The sequence below is a fragment of the Hyla sarda genome, chromosome 2 (assembly GCF_029499605.1).
Source record: "Hyla sarda isolate aHylSar1 chromosome 2, aHylSar1.hap1, whole genome shotgun sequence".
Classification (NCBI taxonomy): Eukaryota; Metazoa; Chordata; class Amphibia; order Anura; family Hylidae; genus Hyla; species Hyla sarda.
Window position 1 is genome coordinate 286,052,074 of NC_079190.1, and position 22,588 is coordinate 286,074,661.

At 44.1% G+C, this 22,588-nt stretch overlaps 1 protein-coding gene across 1 annotated transcript in view; it reads right to left on the minus strand.

Moving 5' to 3' along the window:
- Positions 1-1,140: 1,140 nt before the first annotated feature.
- The window catches only part of OPRD1 (opioid receptor delta 1), a 42,161-nt gene continuing 20,713 nt past the window's right edge, over positions 1,141-22,588 (minus strand). The window contains exons 2-3 of the mRNA XM_056557340.1: positions 7,288-7,640; positions 1,141-3,452 (exon numbers count right to left, since the gene is read on the minus strand). Coding sequence (XP_056413315.1) covers positions 2,920-3,452; positions 7,288-7,640 — 886 coding nt within the window. The 3' untranslated portion in view covers positions 1,141-2,919. The remainder of the gene's footprint in view (positions 3,453-7,287; positions 7,641-22,588) is intronic.

Here is a 22,588-nt window from a genome sequence, read left to right on the forward strand (position 1 = left end):
AAAGTATTTCTGTCCATGAACCATCTGTTAAAATTTGTATGCAGTGTAACAGACATATTAGAGATAATGGGGGCAATATTCAAAACTGAATTTGCATTTTTTGTGTAAACTGAAGTACTGAACCATATTTGTTGAAAAAGTGGCAGAGCACAAATTTAGCTCTGTTTACATCATTTATTTTAATGGGTAGGAAAATATGCAGAAAAATGCCGCACATATGTCCTACCCTTATGGTGCATTCACATGCTAGTAACTAGCGGCGGGTTTCCCGCTGCGAGTTACGCTACCATTCATTTGAATGGGTATGCGGACAGTCCGCAAATCTGACACTATTGCGGACTGTCTGTGGCCCATTTAAATCAATGGTAGCGTAACTCGCAGCGGGATTCCCACAACGGGTAACCCGCTGCTAGTAATAGCGTGTGAACGCACCCTTAAAAGGGTACTCCAGCCCTAAGACATCTTATCGCCTATCCAAAGATAGGGCATAAGATGTCTGATCATCATGTCTGGTCCCTCCACTGGGGATCCCTGCAATCTCTCAGCCATCATGCCCCCTCCCATAGGCTTGCATTGAGGGGGTGGGGAGCGTGATGTCCCAAGTAGTCGTGACTGCACGATACTCTGGCCCCGGTGTCATGAGTCTTCAGACACGGAGCGATCATCGCTTCATGCAGCTGAGACAGGTGGGTGCTGCATGTGAGATTGTGGGGGTCCCCAGAGGCAGGACCCCTGCGATCAGACCTCTTATCCCCTATCCTTTGAATAGGGGATAAATGTCTTTCAGCCGGTATACCCCTTTAATGTGAATCCACATGAGGCATATGAGTTGCAGAAATTTCTGCCACTGTCCTATTCATCAGAAATAATCACAATCAGATATATGGAACTATTTATGAGTTGCAAAAAATGTCTGGATTAAATCTGCCACCCGTAAATGTACCCTTACACAGTCAGTCATCTAGCAGCTGCTGCATTCATTCCCTGTTTGCTCCACTACTGAATGGTATAAACAAATCTCAATGTAATGCAAACTCTAAATGTCCTAGAAAAGTTTTATTTCCCTCAAAAACTGAGAATATATATATATATATATATATATATATATATATATATATATTATATATATATAACAATTTATGATTATACTATATTAGTAAGTTATATGAATAGGGGTAATAGTTTATATAAATATAGTTTTCTGATACTGGAATACCCTTTTAACACTTTAACCTGACGAGTTTACTAAGAAAGTAGCCATTTAATCACTTTAGTTGCATCTACCTAAAATAAAACTTTTATTGTGTCTGTCTCATTGTGTAAAGCCTTTCGATAAACAAGCTAATGTGCTTTTGATGCCAGCAGTAGGCAGTAGGGTAGCAAACTGATTTTGCTCTCTTTTCTACATCTTGTACATAGCTAGGCCGCACAGATCAATATGCAGCATGCTGGGACCCCTTTTTTTCATGCCACCATGTCTGATTTTTATTTTTATTCATTCAGGTGGATTGGCAGTGTATATACCAAACTAGGAAGTGTTATCAATGTAATAGCTGACCGGCTGTCGTGATGTAGATATAGTAGACTATTTTAATTTTAACATTTTAGTTTCTTTCAAGTGTAACTGTCATGAAATTTTACCCCCTTAACCTAATACCAGTATGTTCTGAGTGTTATCTGTCTGGGACAAAAATCAGACACATTTTTGTCTCAGATAGATAGGTAGTTAAATCTGGGTCTTATACCCTATACTGGGAATATGGGCTAAGGGTTAGTCACTGGGACACCCCTTAAAGTATATGCAGCCACTTTCCATAAGGTAGAACAATGTCATCAAATGTCAGTATATTATGTTATGTATGGATATGTTTTATGTGCATGTACTAGAAATATATACAAATATTATATACACAGCGCCAAAAACAAACAAACCACAGAATATCCCTTTAAGGGACACAATACTGATCTATACAGTACTAGACCTTAGTAATCTAGCGCTGTGCTTTCTTACAAAGCACCTTAAAATTGTCCCTGTAGAGTGTTGATCCATGAGGACTGTTTATGTCTTCAAAAGGTCTGTCATGCCACAATAGGATAGAAATATTGTCACATTACTTTAATTAAATACCATTTTGTGTCAAACAGTCTTGCAGTAGTTCAGATTTCTAAAATGTCTCTTTTTTTTTTTTTGGTAGTCCAAATGGCAAGCTTAGTTTGTAAGTTGTTTATTGCTTCTTTTCTGAGAAATTGTTGGAATTTTATCCAAAGTCCAAGCTTGATGAACAAACTGTCCAAAAAAACACCAGTTTTTATCTTATTGTTAGTCATGCTTGTGTGGCTTGTACTTTTCTTCTTAAAATATGGCATATATAGAGAATTGTAAATTTTGAGTACAATACACAAATTGAGAAATCAACTGTATTTTCTTATTCTGTAGGCCCATGAATCTTATGCCCTATGAGTTATCAAATAAACTTTCTTTTCGGTAGATATGTAAAATAAACACTATCCTGAAAAAAGAGGGTCAAAGACTTCTACCAGACCCACAAAATAATGGTTTTCAGCAAACCATTTAAGTTCAACAAGATGCATTTACAACATTTTGGAAGATTCATTGGTAGCAATATCATGGTAACCAAAGATTTAGTCCTTCAGCTGCAACTGGATTCCGGAGTCACTTAGGATCCATTTGGAAGGCTAGTTTGATTGTCAAATCTATGGTAAATGTTTTTGTTTCAGTTCCAAAAACCACAGGCCAAGGTAATAAAATAGCCTAGTGTTCAAGAGAACTTTTTGTTCAGAAGTAACCAGTGATCCTTCCTGCTAAAATTCTGTAGTACTTGTAACCTGAGTAACTTCTGAGTTCAGATCTTCTCCTCTGTGGCCTCGGGATCCCCTCCTTCGGCCATCCATGTCTAGTCATACCGGCTTGTCAGGTGCATGTGACTGAGCGCATGTAGAAACTTGGTCACGGGTGGTGTTACGAGCTCGGCTGAAGCTACTCTGCTCAGAATGGGATCGGAAGGGAAGGCAGAATTCTCGGAAACATCTCTTAAAATTTTCATCTAAGAAGGCATAGAGAACTGGATTTAAACTACTATTGGTGTATCCCAGGGCAATACAAAAATGCCAGCTAGCTACCACATAAGGGTTCTTCTTGTCAATTTCCACCATGGTCCACACAATGACAAAGATATGGATGGGTGTCCAGCAGATGATAAAGGCAGCCACCACAACTAAAACCATACGGGTTATGCGTCGAAGGTTACGGTCTTTCTCTCTTGAGCCAGACAAGAGCCGTACACTGCGAAGACGGAGAATCATCAACCCATAGCATACTGTGATGACCAACACTGGCACCACAAATGCAAAAATGAAGACACAGATTTTAGTAACAGTGTCCCAGTACCAGTCTGGGCGAGGAAACTGCAGAGTACAACTAATAGTGCCAGCTGTAAAGAGTAAGGAGAACAGTATTAATGTAGTTATAGTACATCGTAACAATCATAGTATTAACAGTGCTATGAAAAAGTCCCCCTTCCAAATGTCCCCTATTATTCAATATGTTACCCTCTATTGTTTCCTTATATAAGGGATATACATTAGCACATTATTATACATTTTATTCAAAGTTAAAGGAAACCTGAAAAATTATTTATGCTGCCCTATCTGAGAGCAAGATATGAGGGGGACAAATTGAGCTCCATCATATATAGGTTTATATGAAATTAAGTAACAAGTAGAGTAAATCCTGACCTGACTCCAATGAGAATCAGTGAGATTTTTGTTCAGGGCTACTCTGTCCATGAGGTGGGTTGAAATCCTTGCCTCAGGTGGCACTCTGCTAGGACTGCAGGGTGCAACAAAATCGCCTCCAGCCCTATAGTTCTACACACAATTATGCCTTGTTATTGTACATGGCAGTTTTGTAGTTTTTTGGTCGGAAATCACTGCTGTAACAACCACTACATAACGGTTGTGTACAATGATTGCTAAGGCACGAGCATACCTCTTTTGGAGGGACAGTCCCTAGTTTTAACCCACGTTCCTCTGTCCCTCATTGTTTCTTAAAGGGGTACTCCAGTGGAAAACTTTTTTTTTAAATCAACTGGTGCCAGAATGTTAAACAGATTTGTAAATTACTTCTATTAAAAATTCTTAATCCTTCCAGTACTTCTTAGCGGCTGTATACTACAGAGGAAATTCTTTTCTTTTGGGATTTCTTTTCTGTCACAAGCACAGTGCTCTCTGCTGACTCCTCTGTCTATTTTAGGAACTGTCCAGAGCAGCATATGTTTGCTATGGGCATTTTCCTGACATGGACAGAAGTGTCAGCAGAGAACACTGTGGTAATGACAGAAAAGAAATCCGAAAAGAATTTCCTCTGTAGTATACAGCCACTAATAAGTACTGAAAGGATTAAGATTTTTTAACAGAATTAATTTACAAATCTGTTTAAATTTCTGGCATCAGTTGATTAAAAAAAAAAAAAAAAAAGTTTTCCACCAGTGTACCCCTTTAATTGGCCTTTTTAAAGGCTTGAGAAATAGATGTACACGAACACATTTACTACATGGCCCCAGAAGCTATCTATATGGTTTCTAACTGTAAATTAAACTTGAATATTATTTCATTATTTGATGCAATTTGTATTATAAAAAAAATTATATTCTTGTGCTAATATTTGAACTAAAGAATATTCAATGTACTGGTATGCCTTAAAAAATTGATCTTTTTCACGATAAACATAAGTGTTTCTCTTTTACCATCCAAAAAGTTAGAAGGCATGCATACATATGTACAGGACAGGCTGAAGGACCTGGCAAATGAGTCACATGACACACAGGTCCTGTAGACTAGAGTGTGAAGTATCATGACTGCAGAGAGGAGGAAAAAAAGAAATGTAAGTAGTGAGTGTGTGTGTATGTGTCAGTAGTGTCTGGGGGGGAGATTTAGCTGTGCTGTGAAGTGGTTCAATTGTCCATAGCAACCAATCAGATCCAGTTTATTCTTTCAGAGGCCTTTTTAACTTTTTAAAGGGGTACTCCCACCCTAGACATCTTGTCCCCTATCCAAAGGATAGGGGATAAGATGTCTAGGGTGGGAGTACCCCTTTAAGGATGCAGGGTGTACCAGTACGCCCTGCGTCCGTCCCCCTTCTATGATGTGGGCTCAGGAGCTCTGGACCTTTGTCTAATGCCGGACATCAACATTAGCGGTGATGCCCGGCATTAACCCCTTAGATGCCGCAATCAAAGTTGATTGTGGCATTTAAAATGAAAGTAAACCAGTCCCGGCAGCTCAGTGCAGCTGATTGGGACCACCATGGTCTGAGAGGATGGCAGGTGGGCCCTTTCCAGCCATGGCAGACTGGAGTAATGGAGCACCAATAACACTGATTAATGCTAATCCAAGGATTGCATGTAATGGTCCCCTATGGTGACTAAAAAATAATGTAAAAAAAAGTTAATAAATGGGATTTAACCCCTTCACTAATAAAAGTTTGAATCCCCCCCTTTTCCCATTTAAAAAAAAGGAAACAAAAATAAATATAAACATGTGGTATCGCCGCGTGCAAAAATGTCCGCAAAAATCTAATGTTAATAAATGAAATAATTTTTTTTATTTTGCCATAGATTGTGTGGTGAAATGATTGATGTAATTACGAAGTAAAATTGGTAGCACATAAAACAAGCCCTCATATAGGTCTGTAGGTGGAAAACTGTAAGAGATGATTTTAAGAAGGTGAGGAGGAAAAAACGAAAGTCCTTAAGGGGTTAACCTCTTAACAACCCATGAATTGTATACACCCAATGGCGGCATTAAGGAAACGTAGCTCTTGACTCGAGCCCAAGCTATACTGGGTGTCCCCCAGCTGATTTCCTTAGCTGGGGATTATCGCTAATAGCTAGTATGCAGCGATTGGCGCAACTGGCTATTAACCCTTCAACAGTGCATGACCGAAGACTGGTAAAAGAGAACTGAAGGGAGGAGCGGAGTTCTTTTGTTAATATTGAGTTATCAATAAAGCTGATGAGTTATAAGGAACTTTTTTCCAGAGAGTCTGAGGAGGATTTAAGTCCAATTCACTTGCATTAAATACATTTATGAATTTGGACAGTTTTTTGTCTCGGGCAGTAGAAAAGTCGGCCCTGCTAGTAATTGATAACTTTCCCATTATCAATGTGTGTATGGGGTAAACTGTCAATCATCTTGTGTGGTTGGAGTAAGCAGGACTCTTACTGATCCTCCTAGGAGTCCTTTCTGGATTCACTATGGAGATTTGTTAAGTAAAGCATGAAGAGGAAAGATGAAGAGGAAAGATGAAGAGGAAAGATGACATAGGAGGAGTATATGGTCTGATCTGGGTTCTGTATTGTTTCTTTTTTGTCTAGGGGTATAAATATTTTGTAAATTGACCTGGGGTCTAATGAATTTCAGGGACAGATCTAGAGTCAGAATTTTCTTTGGGTGCAGTCTGGAATGAATTAAGTGGCCTGGTTTGGGGTCTGAATAATAAATGAATAAGCAACAAATAAGCTTATAAATAAGCAATAAAAATGAATACATAATTGTTTAACTGTTTGTTTTATTAACCCTCAACATGTAAGGATCCTTATAGATGGGAAGACCTGTGCCGGCTACGAGCGTTCGAAGGAACACATAAAGGACCGATTGATCAGGCAACCATCCAAGTACATGAGAATTTATAAGGAACAGGAGGGCCACACAATCCTAGCCATCAGCTGATGAATGAGGGACAATGGGTCTTTTACATGGGGCCATAATCAGTGTAAAATACCTTTGCACTTCTGTTCATATCTGCATTGTGGGGAATTCTTATATACTATATGGTATCTCTAGCAGAGTGCACAATACATCACTATTATTACAATTTATTATTTTAAGGCAGATGTATGTTAAGCCTCCTAAGTCTGTCATCCTGGTGGTCCTTAGGCACCATAGCCTGACATTGTCTGACATATTGTTATATAATTGTGAATGATATTATCAGCCAGTTTAATATTCTGTGCTCTTTCAGTTTAGTGCATCCGTAACTGTACTGTGAAAAGGTCATGCCATGCTTATGCATAATGAATGGTTACAAAATAGCAGTTGAAAGATAACAGTTTTTTGTACTGCATAACCCCTTATTTATAAAAGGCCAATGACTCACAAACATCTGAGTCAGTATGATTTCTATGGTACCTACATCACACTTATGGTGTGCGTTGAAGCAATATTTCGAGACATGTAGGGTGCACATTTGTTTTTCCTCCCACTTACCTTTATTTGTTTTGGTCACTGCCATAACCATAATGGGAACCCCAATAACAGATGATAATATCCAGATGCAAACATTTATAGCTTTTGCCTTAGATGGGGTTCGAAAGTCCAGAGCACGTACAGGGTGGCAGACGGCTACATAGCGGTCCACGCTCATCATGGTTAAGGTAAAAATACTGGTGAACATGTTGTAGTAGTCTATGGACAGAACAATCTTGCAGAGAATTTCTCCAAATGGCCACGTCTCCATAAGATACTTGGCGCTCTGGAAAGGTAAGGTACTGGTAGCTAGGGCATCAGCCAGTGCCAGGTTGAAGATATAAATGTTGGTTGCTGTCTTCATTTTGGTATATCTACAAAACATAAGCAGGTTGAAAATGTGGGTAATATGTGAAATTATTTGCACAGTAGCTTATAATACATTTGGCTTCTTCTACTGGGGAGTCTAGGTAAGCATAGCAGTGTAATACCAATAAATACACATAACTGCTAACAGAAATGTAGCTGAGACCACTTCATTCCTAAGGGAAATCATGCACCATTTATAGTACTCATCTGGACCTAATGCGTAGCAAAGGGGCTTTTAGTTTCCTTCAGTCTGCATTATGTATCCTATTTCATGCCCATAGTTGTTCCACTGATCGCTAGTTAGCTGCCTTTTGTACTGCAGAAAATACTCTGTCACATTTATGTCCCTACATTAATTTATTTTAAATAAAAAAAGTATAAGCTGTACGGGTAATATTTGTTTATTTTACAATTGCGTTTATTTTTCTGTGAACACAAGGCTAAGCTGAATACTGAGCTATGGAAATTAAAGGGGTTTTCCAGGAAAAAAACTTTTTTTTATATATCAACTGGTTCCAGAAAGTTAAACAAATTTGTAAATTACTTCTATTAAAAAATCTTAATCCTTTCAGTACTTATGAGCTTCTGAAATTAAGGTTGTTCTTTTCTGTCTAAGTGCTCTCTGATGACACATGTCTCGGGAACCGCCCAGTTTAGAAGCAAATCCCCATAGCAAACATCTTCTAAACTGGGCGGTTCCCAAGACACGTGTCATCAGAGAGCACTTAGACAGAAAAGAACAACCTTAACTTCAGAAGCTCATAAGTACTGAAAGGATTAAGATTTTTTAATAGAAGTAATTTACAAATCTGTTTAACTTTCTGGACCCAGTTGATATATAAAAAAAAGTTTTTTCCTGGATAACCCCTTTAATGCTGGTAAACCACTCTGCAATTATGATCGTTTTTACTTTATGGATGCATTATGTGCTTTGCCTTAAACCAATGAACACTGCATGGGCATAAACTTTTCCTAAAAGCTGTGTACCTCAACATACGATGGTAATCTGTTCCAAATGGACCATCGTTTGTTGAAACCATCGTATGCTGAGGGATCCGTGCAATGTAAAGTATAGGACAGTGGTCTACAACCTGCGGACCTCCAGATGCTGCAAAACTACAACACCCGGCATGCCCGGACAGCCAACGGCTGTCCGGGCATGCTGGGAGTTGTAGTTTTGCAACATCTGGAGGTCCGCAGGTTGAAGACCACTGGTATTGGAGGTTATACTCACGTGTCCCCGCCGCTCCGGACCGTCACCGCTGCCCTGGATGTCGCCTTCCATCGCTGTCGCGTGTCCCCTGGGTGTCCCCAACGCTCCGGTAAGTCCTCTGCTTCCCCGGCATCCTCGCTCTCCGTTGCCGCCATCACATCGCTCCGCACGCCGCTCCGCACACGGCTCCTATTGGATGACGGGACAGCGTGCGCCGTTGATGCAGGGGATCCCGAAGAGGACGGTCCGGAGCCCCGGGGACAGGTAAGTGATCATCAGCGCACCACACGGAGCACCGTAAACGGCTATCCAGTGGAAGCTGAAGCAGTCAGCGCTGTCGGATAGCCGTTTATGCGATGGCCCCGACATACAAAAGCATCGTATCTTGATGCTGCCTTCAACATGCGATGGCCTCTGAGAGGCCATCGTATATCGAAATGATCGTATGTCGGGGCCATCGTAGGTCGGGGGGTCACTGTATTGCATATCTTAGAATGCATCATGTTAAAGAGTAAGCGCATACTAAATATAAGTTTTTTTCTTTCTACAGTGCCTAAGATGATCATATAAAATGACAGGGGGGGGGGGGGAGACAGGGGAATTAAGAGCTATTTCTTGATGAGTACCTATCCTACGTATAGCGCTATGGAATATGTTGATGCTATATACATAATGGGGAAAAATAATTATGCTCTCTGTTTTAAATCCAAATATGAGACAAACGTATACTACAAAATATACATATATTTATTTATAATGTTTTTCACAGCCAATTTAAGCTGTGGTGATGTTTAGTGATATGATTATGGTTATTCTGTCCACAAAATATTCATAGCAGTACCCACAGTCATAGTAATATACAGCATAAGCCCATATCACCGAGCAAGATTCATTACAGTGTCCAAAAACAAATAAGAAAACACAGGAGTTATCTCCTGTTCCAGTGCCACACACTACCTATGCTTTCATTTTGGGCAGACAGAAATGGATGAGAGCATCCTAGCAGTGGCCCTTCATAAATATATATAGCACCCTTTATTTGCTGACCTATGTCATTAGATATTTGCACAGGAGGAGAATGTCTGTGCAGCAGATGACCTCTGTTACTGATCCTACATGCTGGGACAGTGCAGAGCATAGTACAAAGAGAATGTAATTGCATTGTCTATTAGGCCATGTCTCCCCATTGGTTTCCTGTATTATCCATATAGTGTTCAATAAAAAATATAGCAAAAATAATAATAATAATAATAATAATAATAATAAAATGAAAATAATAAAGCACTTTCCTTCCTTTCATATAATAAATGTTTTTTTTATTAGTCAACGTCTGACAGCTAGGACCTTAATCCTGATTCAGCTAGCTTAATCCTGATTCAGGGTTCTATGTGAAAACTTAGTTGTTTGATGTTGCATTATATGTGAGGGGCAAATGTCAGGGGGGCATTATAGGTGCATTATATGGGCACATGACAGGGGGGGCCCCTGTCATGTGCCCCTCACATATAATGCCCCTCTGTCATGTACCCCTCATATATAATACCCCCTGTTCTATGCTCCTCACATATAATGTCCCATGTCCTGTGCCCCTCATATATAATACCCCCTGTCCTGTGCCCCTCACATATAATGCCCCCTGTCCTGTTCCCCTCACATATAATGCAGTTTCCCCACATTAGGAAAGTAGGGGTTTCCCCACATTAGGTAGGTAGCATGTTCCCCACATTAGGTAGGTAGCAGTTTTCCCACATTAGGTAGTAGCAGGTCCCCCACATTAGGTAGTGGCAGGTCCTCCACATTCGGTAGTGGCAGGGTCCCCACATTAGGTAGTGGCAGGTCCCCCACATTAGATAGTGGCAGGTTCCCCACAATAGGTAGTAGCAGGCTCCCCACATTAGGTAGTAGCAGGTTCCCCACATTAGGTAGTAGCAGGTTCCCCACATTAGGTAGTAGCAGGCTCCCCACATTAGGTAGTAGCAGGTTCCCCACATTAGGTAGTAGCAGGTTCCCCACATTAGGTAGTAGCAGGCTCCCCACATAGGTAGTATCAGGCTCTCCACATAGGTAGTAGCAGGTTCCCCACATTAGGTAGAAGCAGGTTCCCCACATTAGGTAGAAGCAGGTTCCCCACATTAGGTAGAAGCAGGTTCCCCACATTAGGTAGTAGCAGGTTCCCCAAATTAGGTAGTAGCAGGCTTCCCACATTAGGTAGCATTGTCGTCGTCGCCCCCCCCCCCCCCCCACATATATACACACACAGACACCCACACATACACACACACATATAGATACAATTACCTGTCCTGCGCTGCACTTCTCTCCGCCGGTGGCCTGATGTCCTGCGGGGGGACATCACATGCGCGATGTCCCTCATCAGACTCAGGACGGCCAACCGGACACTGGGGAGGAGGGCTGGGTAAGTGAACACTTCCAATATTTAGCGCTGCTCGCGTGAAGCAGGGTTAAATAACTGAAGAAATTACCTGCCTGGCGCTCGGAACTGCATGTCCCTGGTGTCGGGCAATACAAATTTTACATACCGCAAACTATCGTAGCCGGGAGTTTGAGGCTTAATTGTCAGGGGCGTCGGTCGGTCTGTGCGGGCCGTTTGTGCGGTCGGCCGGGCCTATTTTTAACGCAGGGGCCTGTAGCTGCCGCTCCATCTGCCCCTACGTCAATCCGGCCCTGCCCTCAGCCCTCACTCCAGAGTTTAGCATTCACCCCCACCCCCTGAGTCAAGTATTTTACCCAGGGAAAAGTACAGATAGTTAACCAAACTGTACAACCCATATATTTTGGGGAACGTGGGGGGGGGGGGTCGGGTCATGTTCAGGTTTTAGCAAAGTAAAAAAAACTATTTGGGAATCAGAGCACATGAAGCCTCATATGACACATGAGCAGATACATACAATCTGGTGACCTTTAGCTTCTACCGAAAATGTCATCTGGACTAACCTTGTTCACTGATTTTGAAGCAATAGAATTTCGTACTAGAATATTCCACATGCTGAAGAGCTCATCATAAGCAATACAACATCTTTTTCTAGGGGGTGGCATCTTAGGCAACTTCCCAGCATCCCCATTTCCTAGGAAACCTTGGCCCACAAGAGGATTTACAATTAATCCATTCATTGTCCTAGATTTAGAAATTGCAAGAAAAGTTGTGCAAAAAATTGTGCTTTGTTCGAACCTTCTACAAAACTAGTCCTGTGTCCTGGAACATAAATTTACAGGCATTTATGTTTAGATAAAATGAATGATCGTGGAACTTGGGATCTTATATCATTATACAGTGTGATAAGGAGAATATATATATTTGGAGTATAGCATGTACAATCTCTAGTTATAATGTAACCAAGCATAGCCATGTCATTTGTTTTTCTTCAGATCTGTGACATTCCTACTCTCTTCCTTCTGGTCTGCTATGTCTCAATGCTGAAGACTGTTTTTAATTGCTCTTCTGGTCAAGATGATAAAAGTCAATAATGCCAGGAGAATTGTCTCTGTAAGAATCATTAAAAACTTCTAGAACATTAGCCTGTAGATGCATCCAACATTCTCATGGAGCACATTAAATGCCAAATTTATTATTCATAGTCCGGATTTCAAGGAAATACTGGACTAGAATGACTGTGTAACTGTTTCTTGTTTTTTGCAATAGTTAAAAAAATAGACAGAATATTTAACCCCTTCCACTGGCATGCCTTTGGGGCCTTGGTGCCAAGCAATCTTCTTCGTTTTCCATTGTCACCTTTTTCCGTTGCATAAGCCACATGAGGGTTTGTTTTTTTGAACTTTTTAATACCAACCTTTTAGGGTTCATATATCTTATTGATTTTTATTAGCTCATTTTTATTAATTTTTTGCATTTATATTTACTCTGTTCACCATACATTTAAAATAACATCATAGCTTTATTCTGTAGGATTGTAGGATTTCAGCGATACCAAATTTATATACGTTTTTTTTTCTCTTTAAAAGTTTTATAGAAATTGACTTTGCTTTCACATTGTATTTATAGAATAATAAACAAAAACACGTAAAACATGGTGGCTAAAGCACTATACAAACAATAATAAGCAAAAATTATATCAATGCAACATCAAAGCAGCATGGAAACATGCCAATATAGGAGTATAGAATATAGGAAATGGATATCAAAATACATCGGACCAGGCATGGTAAAACAACGTAAGGAGGAGCCAAAGAAATAAGAGAAATTGTAAATGTGGTGCCACGGGTGGTGTAGGAGAATACCTGATCACTTTGTGACGCCAGAGCACCGTTAGCCTATAGATGGTCTGAGGTTGGAGACAGCTTCTCTATGGCCAGACACAGGGAGTAAAGGAACACACAGACGTCAGGTTACGGATAACTGTATTTACTGAGCAGGGTGCAGATGGTATTACACAGACAGTATGGTGCAGAGTGGAGAGGATGCAGTGTAACCCCTTGGGAGCCCTGTTGCCTTGCTTGGACTTTTGGTGCTTTCACCCGATAAATTGATACTGACTTGAGAGACTTGAAGATTGATCCTGGTAGCTAGGGTTCTGTCAAGGTCCTGTAGCTTTCTCCACCGGGGTGTGAACTTCCACTGTGCAGATGATCCTTGCAGAATGACCAGATAAGATAGATTTGTTCTGGGCCTGCCCTTGGAGCTTCTCCACACATCTCACACCTTTACCACACTTGGGATCCTCTCACAGCTCTAGGCCGAACCGAACTGGGGCAACTCCTCCCCCCCCCCCCACTACTCTATATACTTAAGAATTTAGGGGTTCCCATTGGCAGGTAGGGTCACATGGGCTTACATTGCCTCTCACTCTTAAAGGTACAATAAGACATATAAATAACACTTATAGAAATAACATAACATGATAATTATAAAAATATGTTTTCTTTTGGTAAACCGTGAGAACACAATAGAAACCATAATTAGTGTCACGATGCCGGCTGGCAGGTAGTGGATCCTCTGTGCCAGAGAGGGATTGGCGTGGACCGTGCTAGTGGATCGGTTCTAAGTCACTACTGGTTTTCACCAGAGCCCGCCGCAAAGCGGGATGGTCTTGCTGCGGCGGTAGTGACCAGGTCGTATCCACTAGCAACGGCTCACCTCTCTGGCTGCTGAAGATAGGCGCGGTACAAGGGAGTAGACAGAAGCAAGGTCGGACGTAGCAGAAGGTCGGGGCAGGCAGCAAGGATCGTAGTCAGGGGCAACGGCAGGAGGTCTGGAACACAGGCTAGGAACACACAAGGAACGCTTTCACTGGCACGATGGCAACAAGATCCGGCAGGGAAGTGCAAGGAAAGTGAGGTGATATAGGGAAGTGCACAGGTGATCAGACTAATTGGAACCACTGCGCCAATCAGCGGCGCAGTGGCCCTTTAAATCGCAAAGACCCGGCGCGCGCGCGCCCTAAGGAGCGGGGCCGCGCGCGCCGGGACAGGACCGACGGAGAGCGAGTCAGGTACGGGAGCCGGGGTGCGCATCGCGAGCGGGCGCTACCCGCATCGCGAATCGCATCCCGGCCGGAGGCAGTATCGCAGCGCCCCGGGTCAGTGGATCTGACCGGAGCGCTGCAGTGAGGAGAGTGTAGCGAGCGCTCCGGGGAGGAGCGGGGACCCGGAGCGCTCGGCGTAACAGTACCCCCCCCCCTTGGGTCTCCCCCTCTTCTTAGAGCCTGAGAACCTGAGGAGCAGACTTTTGTCTAGGATATTGTCCTCAGGTTCCCAGGATCTCTCTTCTGGACCACAACCCTCCCAATCCACCAAAAAAAAGGTTTTCCCTCTGACCTTCTTTGATGCCAGGATCTCTTTGACGGAGAAGATGTCCGAGGAGCCGGAAACAGGAGTGGGAGGAACAGATTTGGGAGAGAAACGGTTGATGATGAGTGGTTTAAGAAGAGAAACGTGAAAGGCATTAGGAATACGAAGAGAAGGAGGAAGAAGAAGTTTGTAAGAGACAGGATTAATCTGGCACAAAATTTTGAAAGGACCAAGATAGCGTGGTCCCAACTTGTAGCTAGGGACACGGAAGCGGACATATTTAGCGGAGAGCCATACCTTGTCTCCAGGGGAAAAAATGGGAGGAGCTCTTCTTTTCTTATCCGCGAACTTCTTCATGCGTGATGAAGCCTGTAAGAGAGAATTTTGGGTCTCTCTCCATATGATGGAAAGGTCACGAGAAATTTCATCCACAGCGGGCAGACCAGAGGGCAAGGGGGTAGGGAGGGGGGGAAGAGGGTGACGGCCGTACACCACGAAAAATGGGGATTTGGAGGAAGATTCAGAGACTCTGAAGTTATACGAGAATTCGGCCCATGGAAGGAGATCTGCCCAGTCATCCTGGCGGGAGGAAACAAAATGTCGTAAATAATCACCCAAGACCTGGTTAATTCTTTCTACTTGTCCATTGGATTGGGGATGATATGCAGAAGAAAAATTTAATTTAATCTTGAGTTGTTCACAGAGAGCCCTCCAGAATTTAGACACGAATTGGACGCCTCTATCCGAGACGATCTGCGTAGGCAACCCGTGAAGACGAAAAATGTGTACAAAAAATTGTTTAGCCAACTGAGGCGCTGAAGGAAGACCAGGAAGAGGGATGAAATGTGCCATTTTGGAGAATCGATCAACGACCACCCAAATAACAGTGTTGCCACGGGAAGGGGGTAAATCAGTAATAAAATCCATACCAATCAGAGACCAAGGCTGTTCGGGGACAGGCAGGGGATGAAGAAAACCAGCGGGCTTCTGGCGAGGAGTCTTATCCCGGGCACAGATAGTGCAGGCTCGCACAAAGTCCACAACATCCGTCTCCAGAGTCGGCCACCAATAGAAGCGGGAGATGAGTTGCACAGATTTCTTGATGCCCACATGACCTGCGAGATGGGAGGAGTGACCCCATTTGAGGATTCCGAGGCGTTGGCGTGGAGAAACAAAGGTCTTTCCTGGAGGAGTTTGCCTGATGGAGGCTGGAGAAGTGGAAATCAGGCAATCAGGAGGAATGATGTGTTGCGGAGAGAGTTCAACTTCCGAAGCATCCGAGGAACGAGAGAGAGCATCGGCCCTAATGTTCTTATCGGCAGGCCGAAAGTGAATTTCAAAATTAAATCGGGCAAAGAACAGAGACCACCGGGCCTGGCGAGGATTCAGCCGTTGGGCAGACTGGAGGTAGGAGAGGTTCTTGTGATCGGTGTAAATAATAACTGGAAATCTTGATCCCTCCAGCAGATGCCTCCATTCCTCAAGTGCTAATTTGATGGCTAGAAGCTCTCGATCCCCGATGGAGTAGTTCCTCTCCGCGGGAGAGAAGGTCCTAGAAAAAAACCCACAAGTGACAGCATGCCCGGAAGAATTTTTTTGTAGAAGAACAGCTCCAGCTCCCACTGAGGAGGCATCAACCTCCAATAGGAAGGGTTTGGAAGGGTCAGGTCTGGAGAGCACGGGAGCCGAAGAAAAGGCAGACTTGAGTCGTTTAAAGGCGTCTTCCGCTTGAGGAGGCCAAGACTTGGGATCGGCATTTTTTTTGGTTAAAGCCACGATAGGGGCCACAACGGTAGAAAAATGTGGAATAAATTGCCTGTAATAATTGGCGAACCCCAAAAAGCGTTGGATAGCACGGAGTCCGGAGGGGCGTGGCCAATCTAAGACGGCAGAGAGTTTGTCTGGATCCATTTGTAGTCCCTGGCCAGAGACCAAGTATCCTAGAAAAGGAAGAGATTGGCATTCAAACAGACATTTCTCAATTTTGGCATAGAGTTGATTGTCACGAAGTCTCTGAAGAACCATACGGACATGCTGGCGGTGTTCTTCTAGATTGGCAGAAAAAATCAGGATATCGTCCAGATATACAACAACACAGGAGTATAAAAGATCACAAAAAATTTCATTAACAAAGTCTTGGAAGACGGCAGGGGCGTTGCACAGGCCAAAGGGCATGACCAGATACTCAAAGTGTCCATCTCTGGTGTTAAATGCCGTTTTCCATTCATCCCCCTCTCTGATGCGGATGAGATTATAAGCACCTCTTAAGTCCAGTTTAGTAAAGATGTGGGCACCTTGGAGGCGATCAAAGAGTTCAGAGATGAGGGGTAGGGGGTAGCGGTTCTTAACCGTGATTTTATTAAGACCGCGGTAGTCAATGCAAGGACGTAGGGAGCCATCTTTTTTGGACACAAAGAAAAATCCGGCTCCGGCAGGAGAGGAGGATTTACGGATAAAGCCCTTTTTCAAATTTTCCTGGACGTATTCAGACATGGCAAGAGTCTCTGGGGCGGACAGAGGATAAATTCTGCCCCGGGGTGGAGTAGTGCCCGGGAGGAGGTCGATAGGACAATCATAAGGCCTGTGAGGAGGTAGAGTCTCAGCTTGTTTTTTGCAAAAAACATCTGCAAAGTCCATATAGGCCTTAGGGAGACCGGTTACTGGAGGAACCACAGAGTCACGGCAAGGGTTACTGGGAACCGGTTTTAGACAGTCCTTGGAACAAGAGGGCCCCCAACTCTTGATCTCCCCAGTGGACCAATCCAGGGTTGGGGAATGAAGTTGAAGCCAGGGAAGTCCAAGGAGAATTTCCGAAGTGCAATTGGGGAGGACCAAAAGTTCAATCCTCTCGTGATGAGATCCGATGCTCATTAGAAGGGGCTCCGTGCGGAAACGTATGGTACAGTCCAATCTTTCATTGTTTACACAATTGATGTAAAGGGGTCTGGCGAGACTGGTCACTGGGATGTTGAATCTGTTGACGAGAGAGGCCAAAATAAAATTTCCTGCAGATCCAGAGTCCAAGAAGGCCACAGTAGAGAAGGAGAAGGCAGAGGCAGACATCCGCACAGGCACAGTAAGACGTGGAGAAGCAGAGTAGACATCAAGGACTGTCTCACCTTTGTGCGGAGTCAGCGTACGTCTTTCCAGGCGGGGAGGACGGATAGGACAATCCCTCAGGAAGTGTTCGGTACTAGCACAGTACAGGCAGAGGTTCTCCATGCGGCGTCGTGTCCTCTCTTGAGGTGTCAGGCGAGACCGGTCGACCTGCATAGCCTCCACGGCGGGAGGCACAGGAACGGATTGCAGGGGACCAGAGGAGAGAGGAGCCGAGGAGAAGAAACGCCTCGTGCGAACAGAGTCCACATCTTGGCGGAGCTCCTGACACCTTTCAGAAAAACGCATGTCAATGCGAGTGGCTAGGTGAATGAGTTCATGTAGATTAGCAGGAATTTCTCGTGCGGCCAGAACATCTTTAATGTTGCTGGATAGGCCTTTTTTAAAGGTCGCGCAGAGGGCCTCATTATTCCAGGATAATTCTGAAGCAAGAGTACGGAATTGTACGGCATACTCGCCAACGGAAGAATTACCCTGGACCAGGTTCAGCAGGGCAGTCTCAGCAGAAGAGGCTCGGGCAGGTTCCTCAAAGACACTTCGGATTTCCGAGAAGAAGGAGTGTACAGAGGCAGTGACGGGGTCATTGCGGTCCCAGAGCGGTGTGGCCCAAGACAGGGCTTTTCCAGACAGAAGGCTGACTACGAAAGCCACCTTAGACCTTTCAGTGGGAAACTGGTCCGACATCATCTCCAGATGCAGGGAACATTGGGAAAGAAAGCCACGGCAAAACTTAGAGTCCCCATCAAATTTATCCGGCAAGGATAGGCGTAGACCAGGAGCGGCCACTCGCTGCGGAGGAGGTGCAGGAGCTGGCGGAGGAGATGATTGCTGAAGCTGTGGTAGTAACTGCTGTAGCATAACGGTCAGTTGAGACAGCTGTTGGCCTTGTTGCGCTATCTGTTGTGACTGCTGGGCGACCACCGTGGTGAGGTCAGCGACAACTGGCAGAGGAACTTCAGCGGGATCCATGGCCGGATCTACTGTCACGATGCCGGCTGGCAGGTAGTGGATCCTCTGTGCCAGAGAGGGATTGGCGTGGACCGTGCTAGTGGATCGGTTCTAAGTCACTACTGGTTTTCACCAGAGCCCGCCGCAAAGCGGGATGGTCTTGCTGCGGCGGTAGTGACCAGGTCGTATCCACTAGCAACGGCTCACCTCTCTGGCTGCTGAAGATAGGCGCGGTACAAGGGAGTAGACAGAAGCAAGGTCGGACGTAGCAGAAGGTCGGGGCAGGCAGCAAGGATCGTAGTCAGGGGCAACGGCAGGAGGTCTGGAACACAGGCTAGGAACACACAAGGAACGCTTTCACTGGCACGATGGCAACAAGATCCGGCAGGGAAGTGCAAGGGAAGTGAGGTGATATAGGGAAGTGCACAGGTGATCAGACTAATTGGAACCACTGCGCCAATCAGCGGCGCAGTGGCCCTTTAAATCGCAAAGACCCGGCGCGCGCGCGCCCTAAGGAGCGGGGCCGCGCGCGCCGGGACAGGACCGACGGAGAGCGAGTCAGGTACAGGAGCCGGGGTGCGCATCGCGAGCGGGCGCTACCCGCATCGCGAATCGCATCCCGGCCGGAGGCAGTATCGCAGCGCCCCGGGTCAGTGGATCTGACCGGAGCGCTGCAGTGAGGAGAGTGTAGCGAGCGCTCCGGGGAGGAGCGGGGACCCGGAGCGCTCGGCGTAACAATTAGTCCCTCAGAGGGCCCAACACTGGTGCTGCAGGTCTTCCTGAGGAAGCCCAAAGCCACAGGACAGCCTTTGGTGCTGGGACACCACATAAACATGCAGGGATTCACAGCACAGGGTTTCCTTAGATTCGCAGATAACCTGAGGCCCACACAAACACACTGAACTGGTGTTCCAGATGTGCCCGTTTGAAGAAGGAATGCACATAGGGATAGTCTGCAACAGGTAGAAGGGTCATTTTAAGAATATTAATTCTGCCAAACCACCAGGAGAATTAAGGTCCACGAATTCAGATGGTTTGTAAATTCTGTAGGGAGGGGTGTAAAATTACAGTAAAATAATTGGGACAAATCCAGTGGAAATTTTGATGCCTAAATAACTAAGGCCTCATATTTAGATATATTTATCTTAAAATTGGACCATATGCCTAAACTGGAAAGCTCCAACATTAGAAGAGGAAGAAACACATGGGGATTGGTAACATACACCCAAAATAAATGTCAGCAAATGCTAAGCACTTATATACACGGGCATCAATCCTGATGCCCGAAATGTCCAGATTCTGGCGAATGGAGGCTAGGAGATGTTCCATAATAAGAACATACTATGGTTAAGATAGGGAATATACCTGACGAGCCTCATTGTAGATGCTGAGAGGGCAGGACAGGATGCCCTAATTTTTTAAGTGGGGCAAGGCAACCTGAAAAAGCAACAACATTTTTAAAAGGGATGCTTAAAAGGGATGACCAAGAAATCAGTCAGATGCCTTTTCAGCATCTAAAGAAAGGATGGATGAGGTCAGACAAGTGAGGTCCAGATCTATTCGCTATTATTTTAGCAAAAATCATGAGCTTGATATTCAGTAATTACTAATGATATAGGCTTGAAGTTGACCCAGACCTGCAGATCTTTTCCGGTTTAGGTAAAATTGCGACGTGGGCCAGGGTAGACTGAAAAGGGAAGGGATTTTCAGGGGAGACTAGTACGTATGAAAATCACCAGCGATATCTGATGTAGTGTGTAGAATGAAACTACCTGGAATCTTAACTCTAGGCATATGAGAACGGGCCATGTGCGCTCTGAGTGCCCTAGCAACCATGCGCATGCTGCCAAACTCATAGAATTTACTGCGGCATAATTGAAGAATGCACTTATAAGAAGAGAAGAGTCAAGCAAGTGCCTGACATGACATGTCCTGACATGCAAACTGAAGTTCCCTAAGAGTAGGGACAGAGAGGGGGCTCAATTCTAACTCAAAAACCATTTGCAGGGCTAACTTCAAAGAGTGAGCCTTCTCCTTTTTGAAGTGGGAGCCCTGTTTGATAAAAATCCCTCCCAGTACACACATGGCAGTTTCCCACTTTGCCATGGGTAAAGTAGGATCTCGGAAATAATCAAAAATAAAACTGGCAATGGACTGATTTACATCCGCAAGGCACACAGGGTCAGAAATATAGCTCAGAGTTTGGCAGTGTTATAGGGAGAGATAACTGCATGTCTGAAGGCAGGGGTCTAAACAGGGCTCAAATCCTGGAAAAAAAAATGTGGGAACGGTTGGTGATCCTGGTGCTGTGACCATGAGAGTCAGATGGCGGCTTGGGAGGGGTCCCCTGAGCATGTGGAGGAGCGCTAGGTATAGAGGCTGGTAAGGACCCACCAGGAAGTGAGGGCCCCATAGAGTGTTGTAGCAGAGGTGCCCTGTAAGCAAATTCAGCAAGCAGGTCTGAGGAAGGGACACTGCTGCAGGGGTTCTTGGCAGGAGCCAAAGGCTCTCCACACTCATCAACGGCACATTGAGGAAGCAAGGCAGCCGTGAATGAGCCCAGGGAGCTCTGGGGCACAGCTGGAGAGGCATAATGCAGCCCAGGAGCTGAGGACTGCAGAGCCAATGAGTCTGAGGAGTCAGGTGAGGAGCTCAGCCGGGGGCAGGCCGTTTAGTAATAGCTCGATTCTCCACAACAGGCAACGTGGTCCCAGTACTGAGGGGCTGGAACCAGCTAAAATTGGTATCCTGGGCGATGAAAGGAGAAGCTGGTCCGGCAGAAGGTTTCCCCTTAACATTTTTGGTGGATTTCCCCTTTTTAGGCACCAGTACGGATGAATTAGAGGACAGTAGGCAGAAGCTCTGGAATAGTGTGTCCTCTCATCACCATAGCTAGATCCACGCCGCTCTATATGTTATTTTTACTACACTGCCATAATAGAAACAAAAAAAAAAAATTATTATTGTTGCCACATTACAAGGTTCATGTCGCTACACTAACGGTACTGCATTCATGGTGCTTTGTTGGGGCTAATTTTTTTTCAGAAAAATGTATGGTTTTTATGGTTATCATTTTGGAATACATATGACTTTTTGATTGTTCTTTTTTCTGTTTTCTGGAATGGCAGATTAACAAAACAACGCAAGCATGTCTTTTTTTATAGTCTTCAACTTGTGGGACAATTAATAACATATTTTATTGTTCGAGACGTTACACATCTAGTGATACCAAATATTTGTATTTTTATTGTATTTTTCTATGTTTTATGTATAAGAAGGGATATAAATTTTTTTTTTCCTCTTTTCAATTGAATTTCATAGAAAATTTTACAAATATATATCTTTACACATATCTTCAGTTTTTTTAATGGCGTTTTTATTTTTTTTGGAAAACTGCCACTGCTGTTTTTGAGCCAGAGCCAAAGCCAAAGTGGATCTAGTAGAAAGGAGAAGTATAAGTCCTTTTTTTTATATTTTCCATTCTTTTTTAATACACTTCTGGCACCTAGTCTAATGCTGATAGCCAATGTACCTAGCCATGCTGCCTGTTTGTAAAGAGAAGAACGGAAACACCAATGTGCCAACTGCAGAGAAAATCAGCACTGTGATGGTGTTCTCATCTGACTGTGTTGTACTGCGAGCACAACACCGTAGAGCACGTAGTTACCACTCCCTTGGTATATTCAAGGGGGTGTAGCCAGCATCAGTACCACTGCCAGAGGTCTGGAGATGGTAGGAGAATATTAAAGTAAGACAGGAACTGAAGCGCTCTTGTCGTGTAGAAAAACAGCGATGCTTCGGTCGGAGCTTTCCCGGATCGGCATGGAGACGTGTTGAATTAGCAGCAACCGATAAACATGGACTTGCAAAATAATAAACTGTAATGGTCTTTATTAACTAAATAAAAGT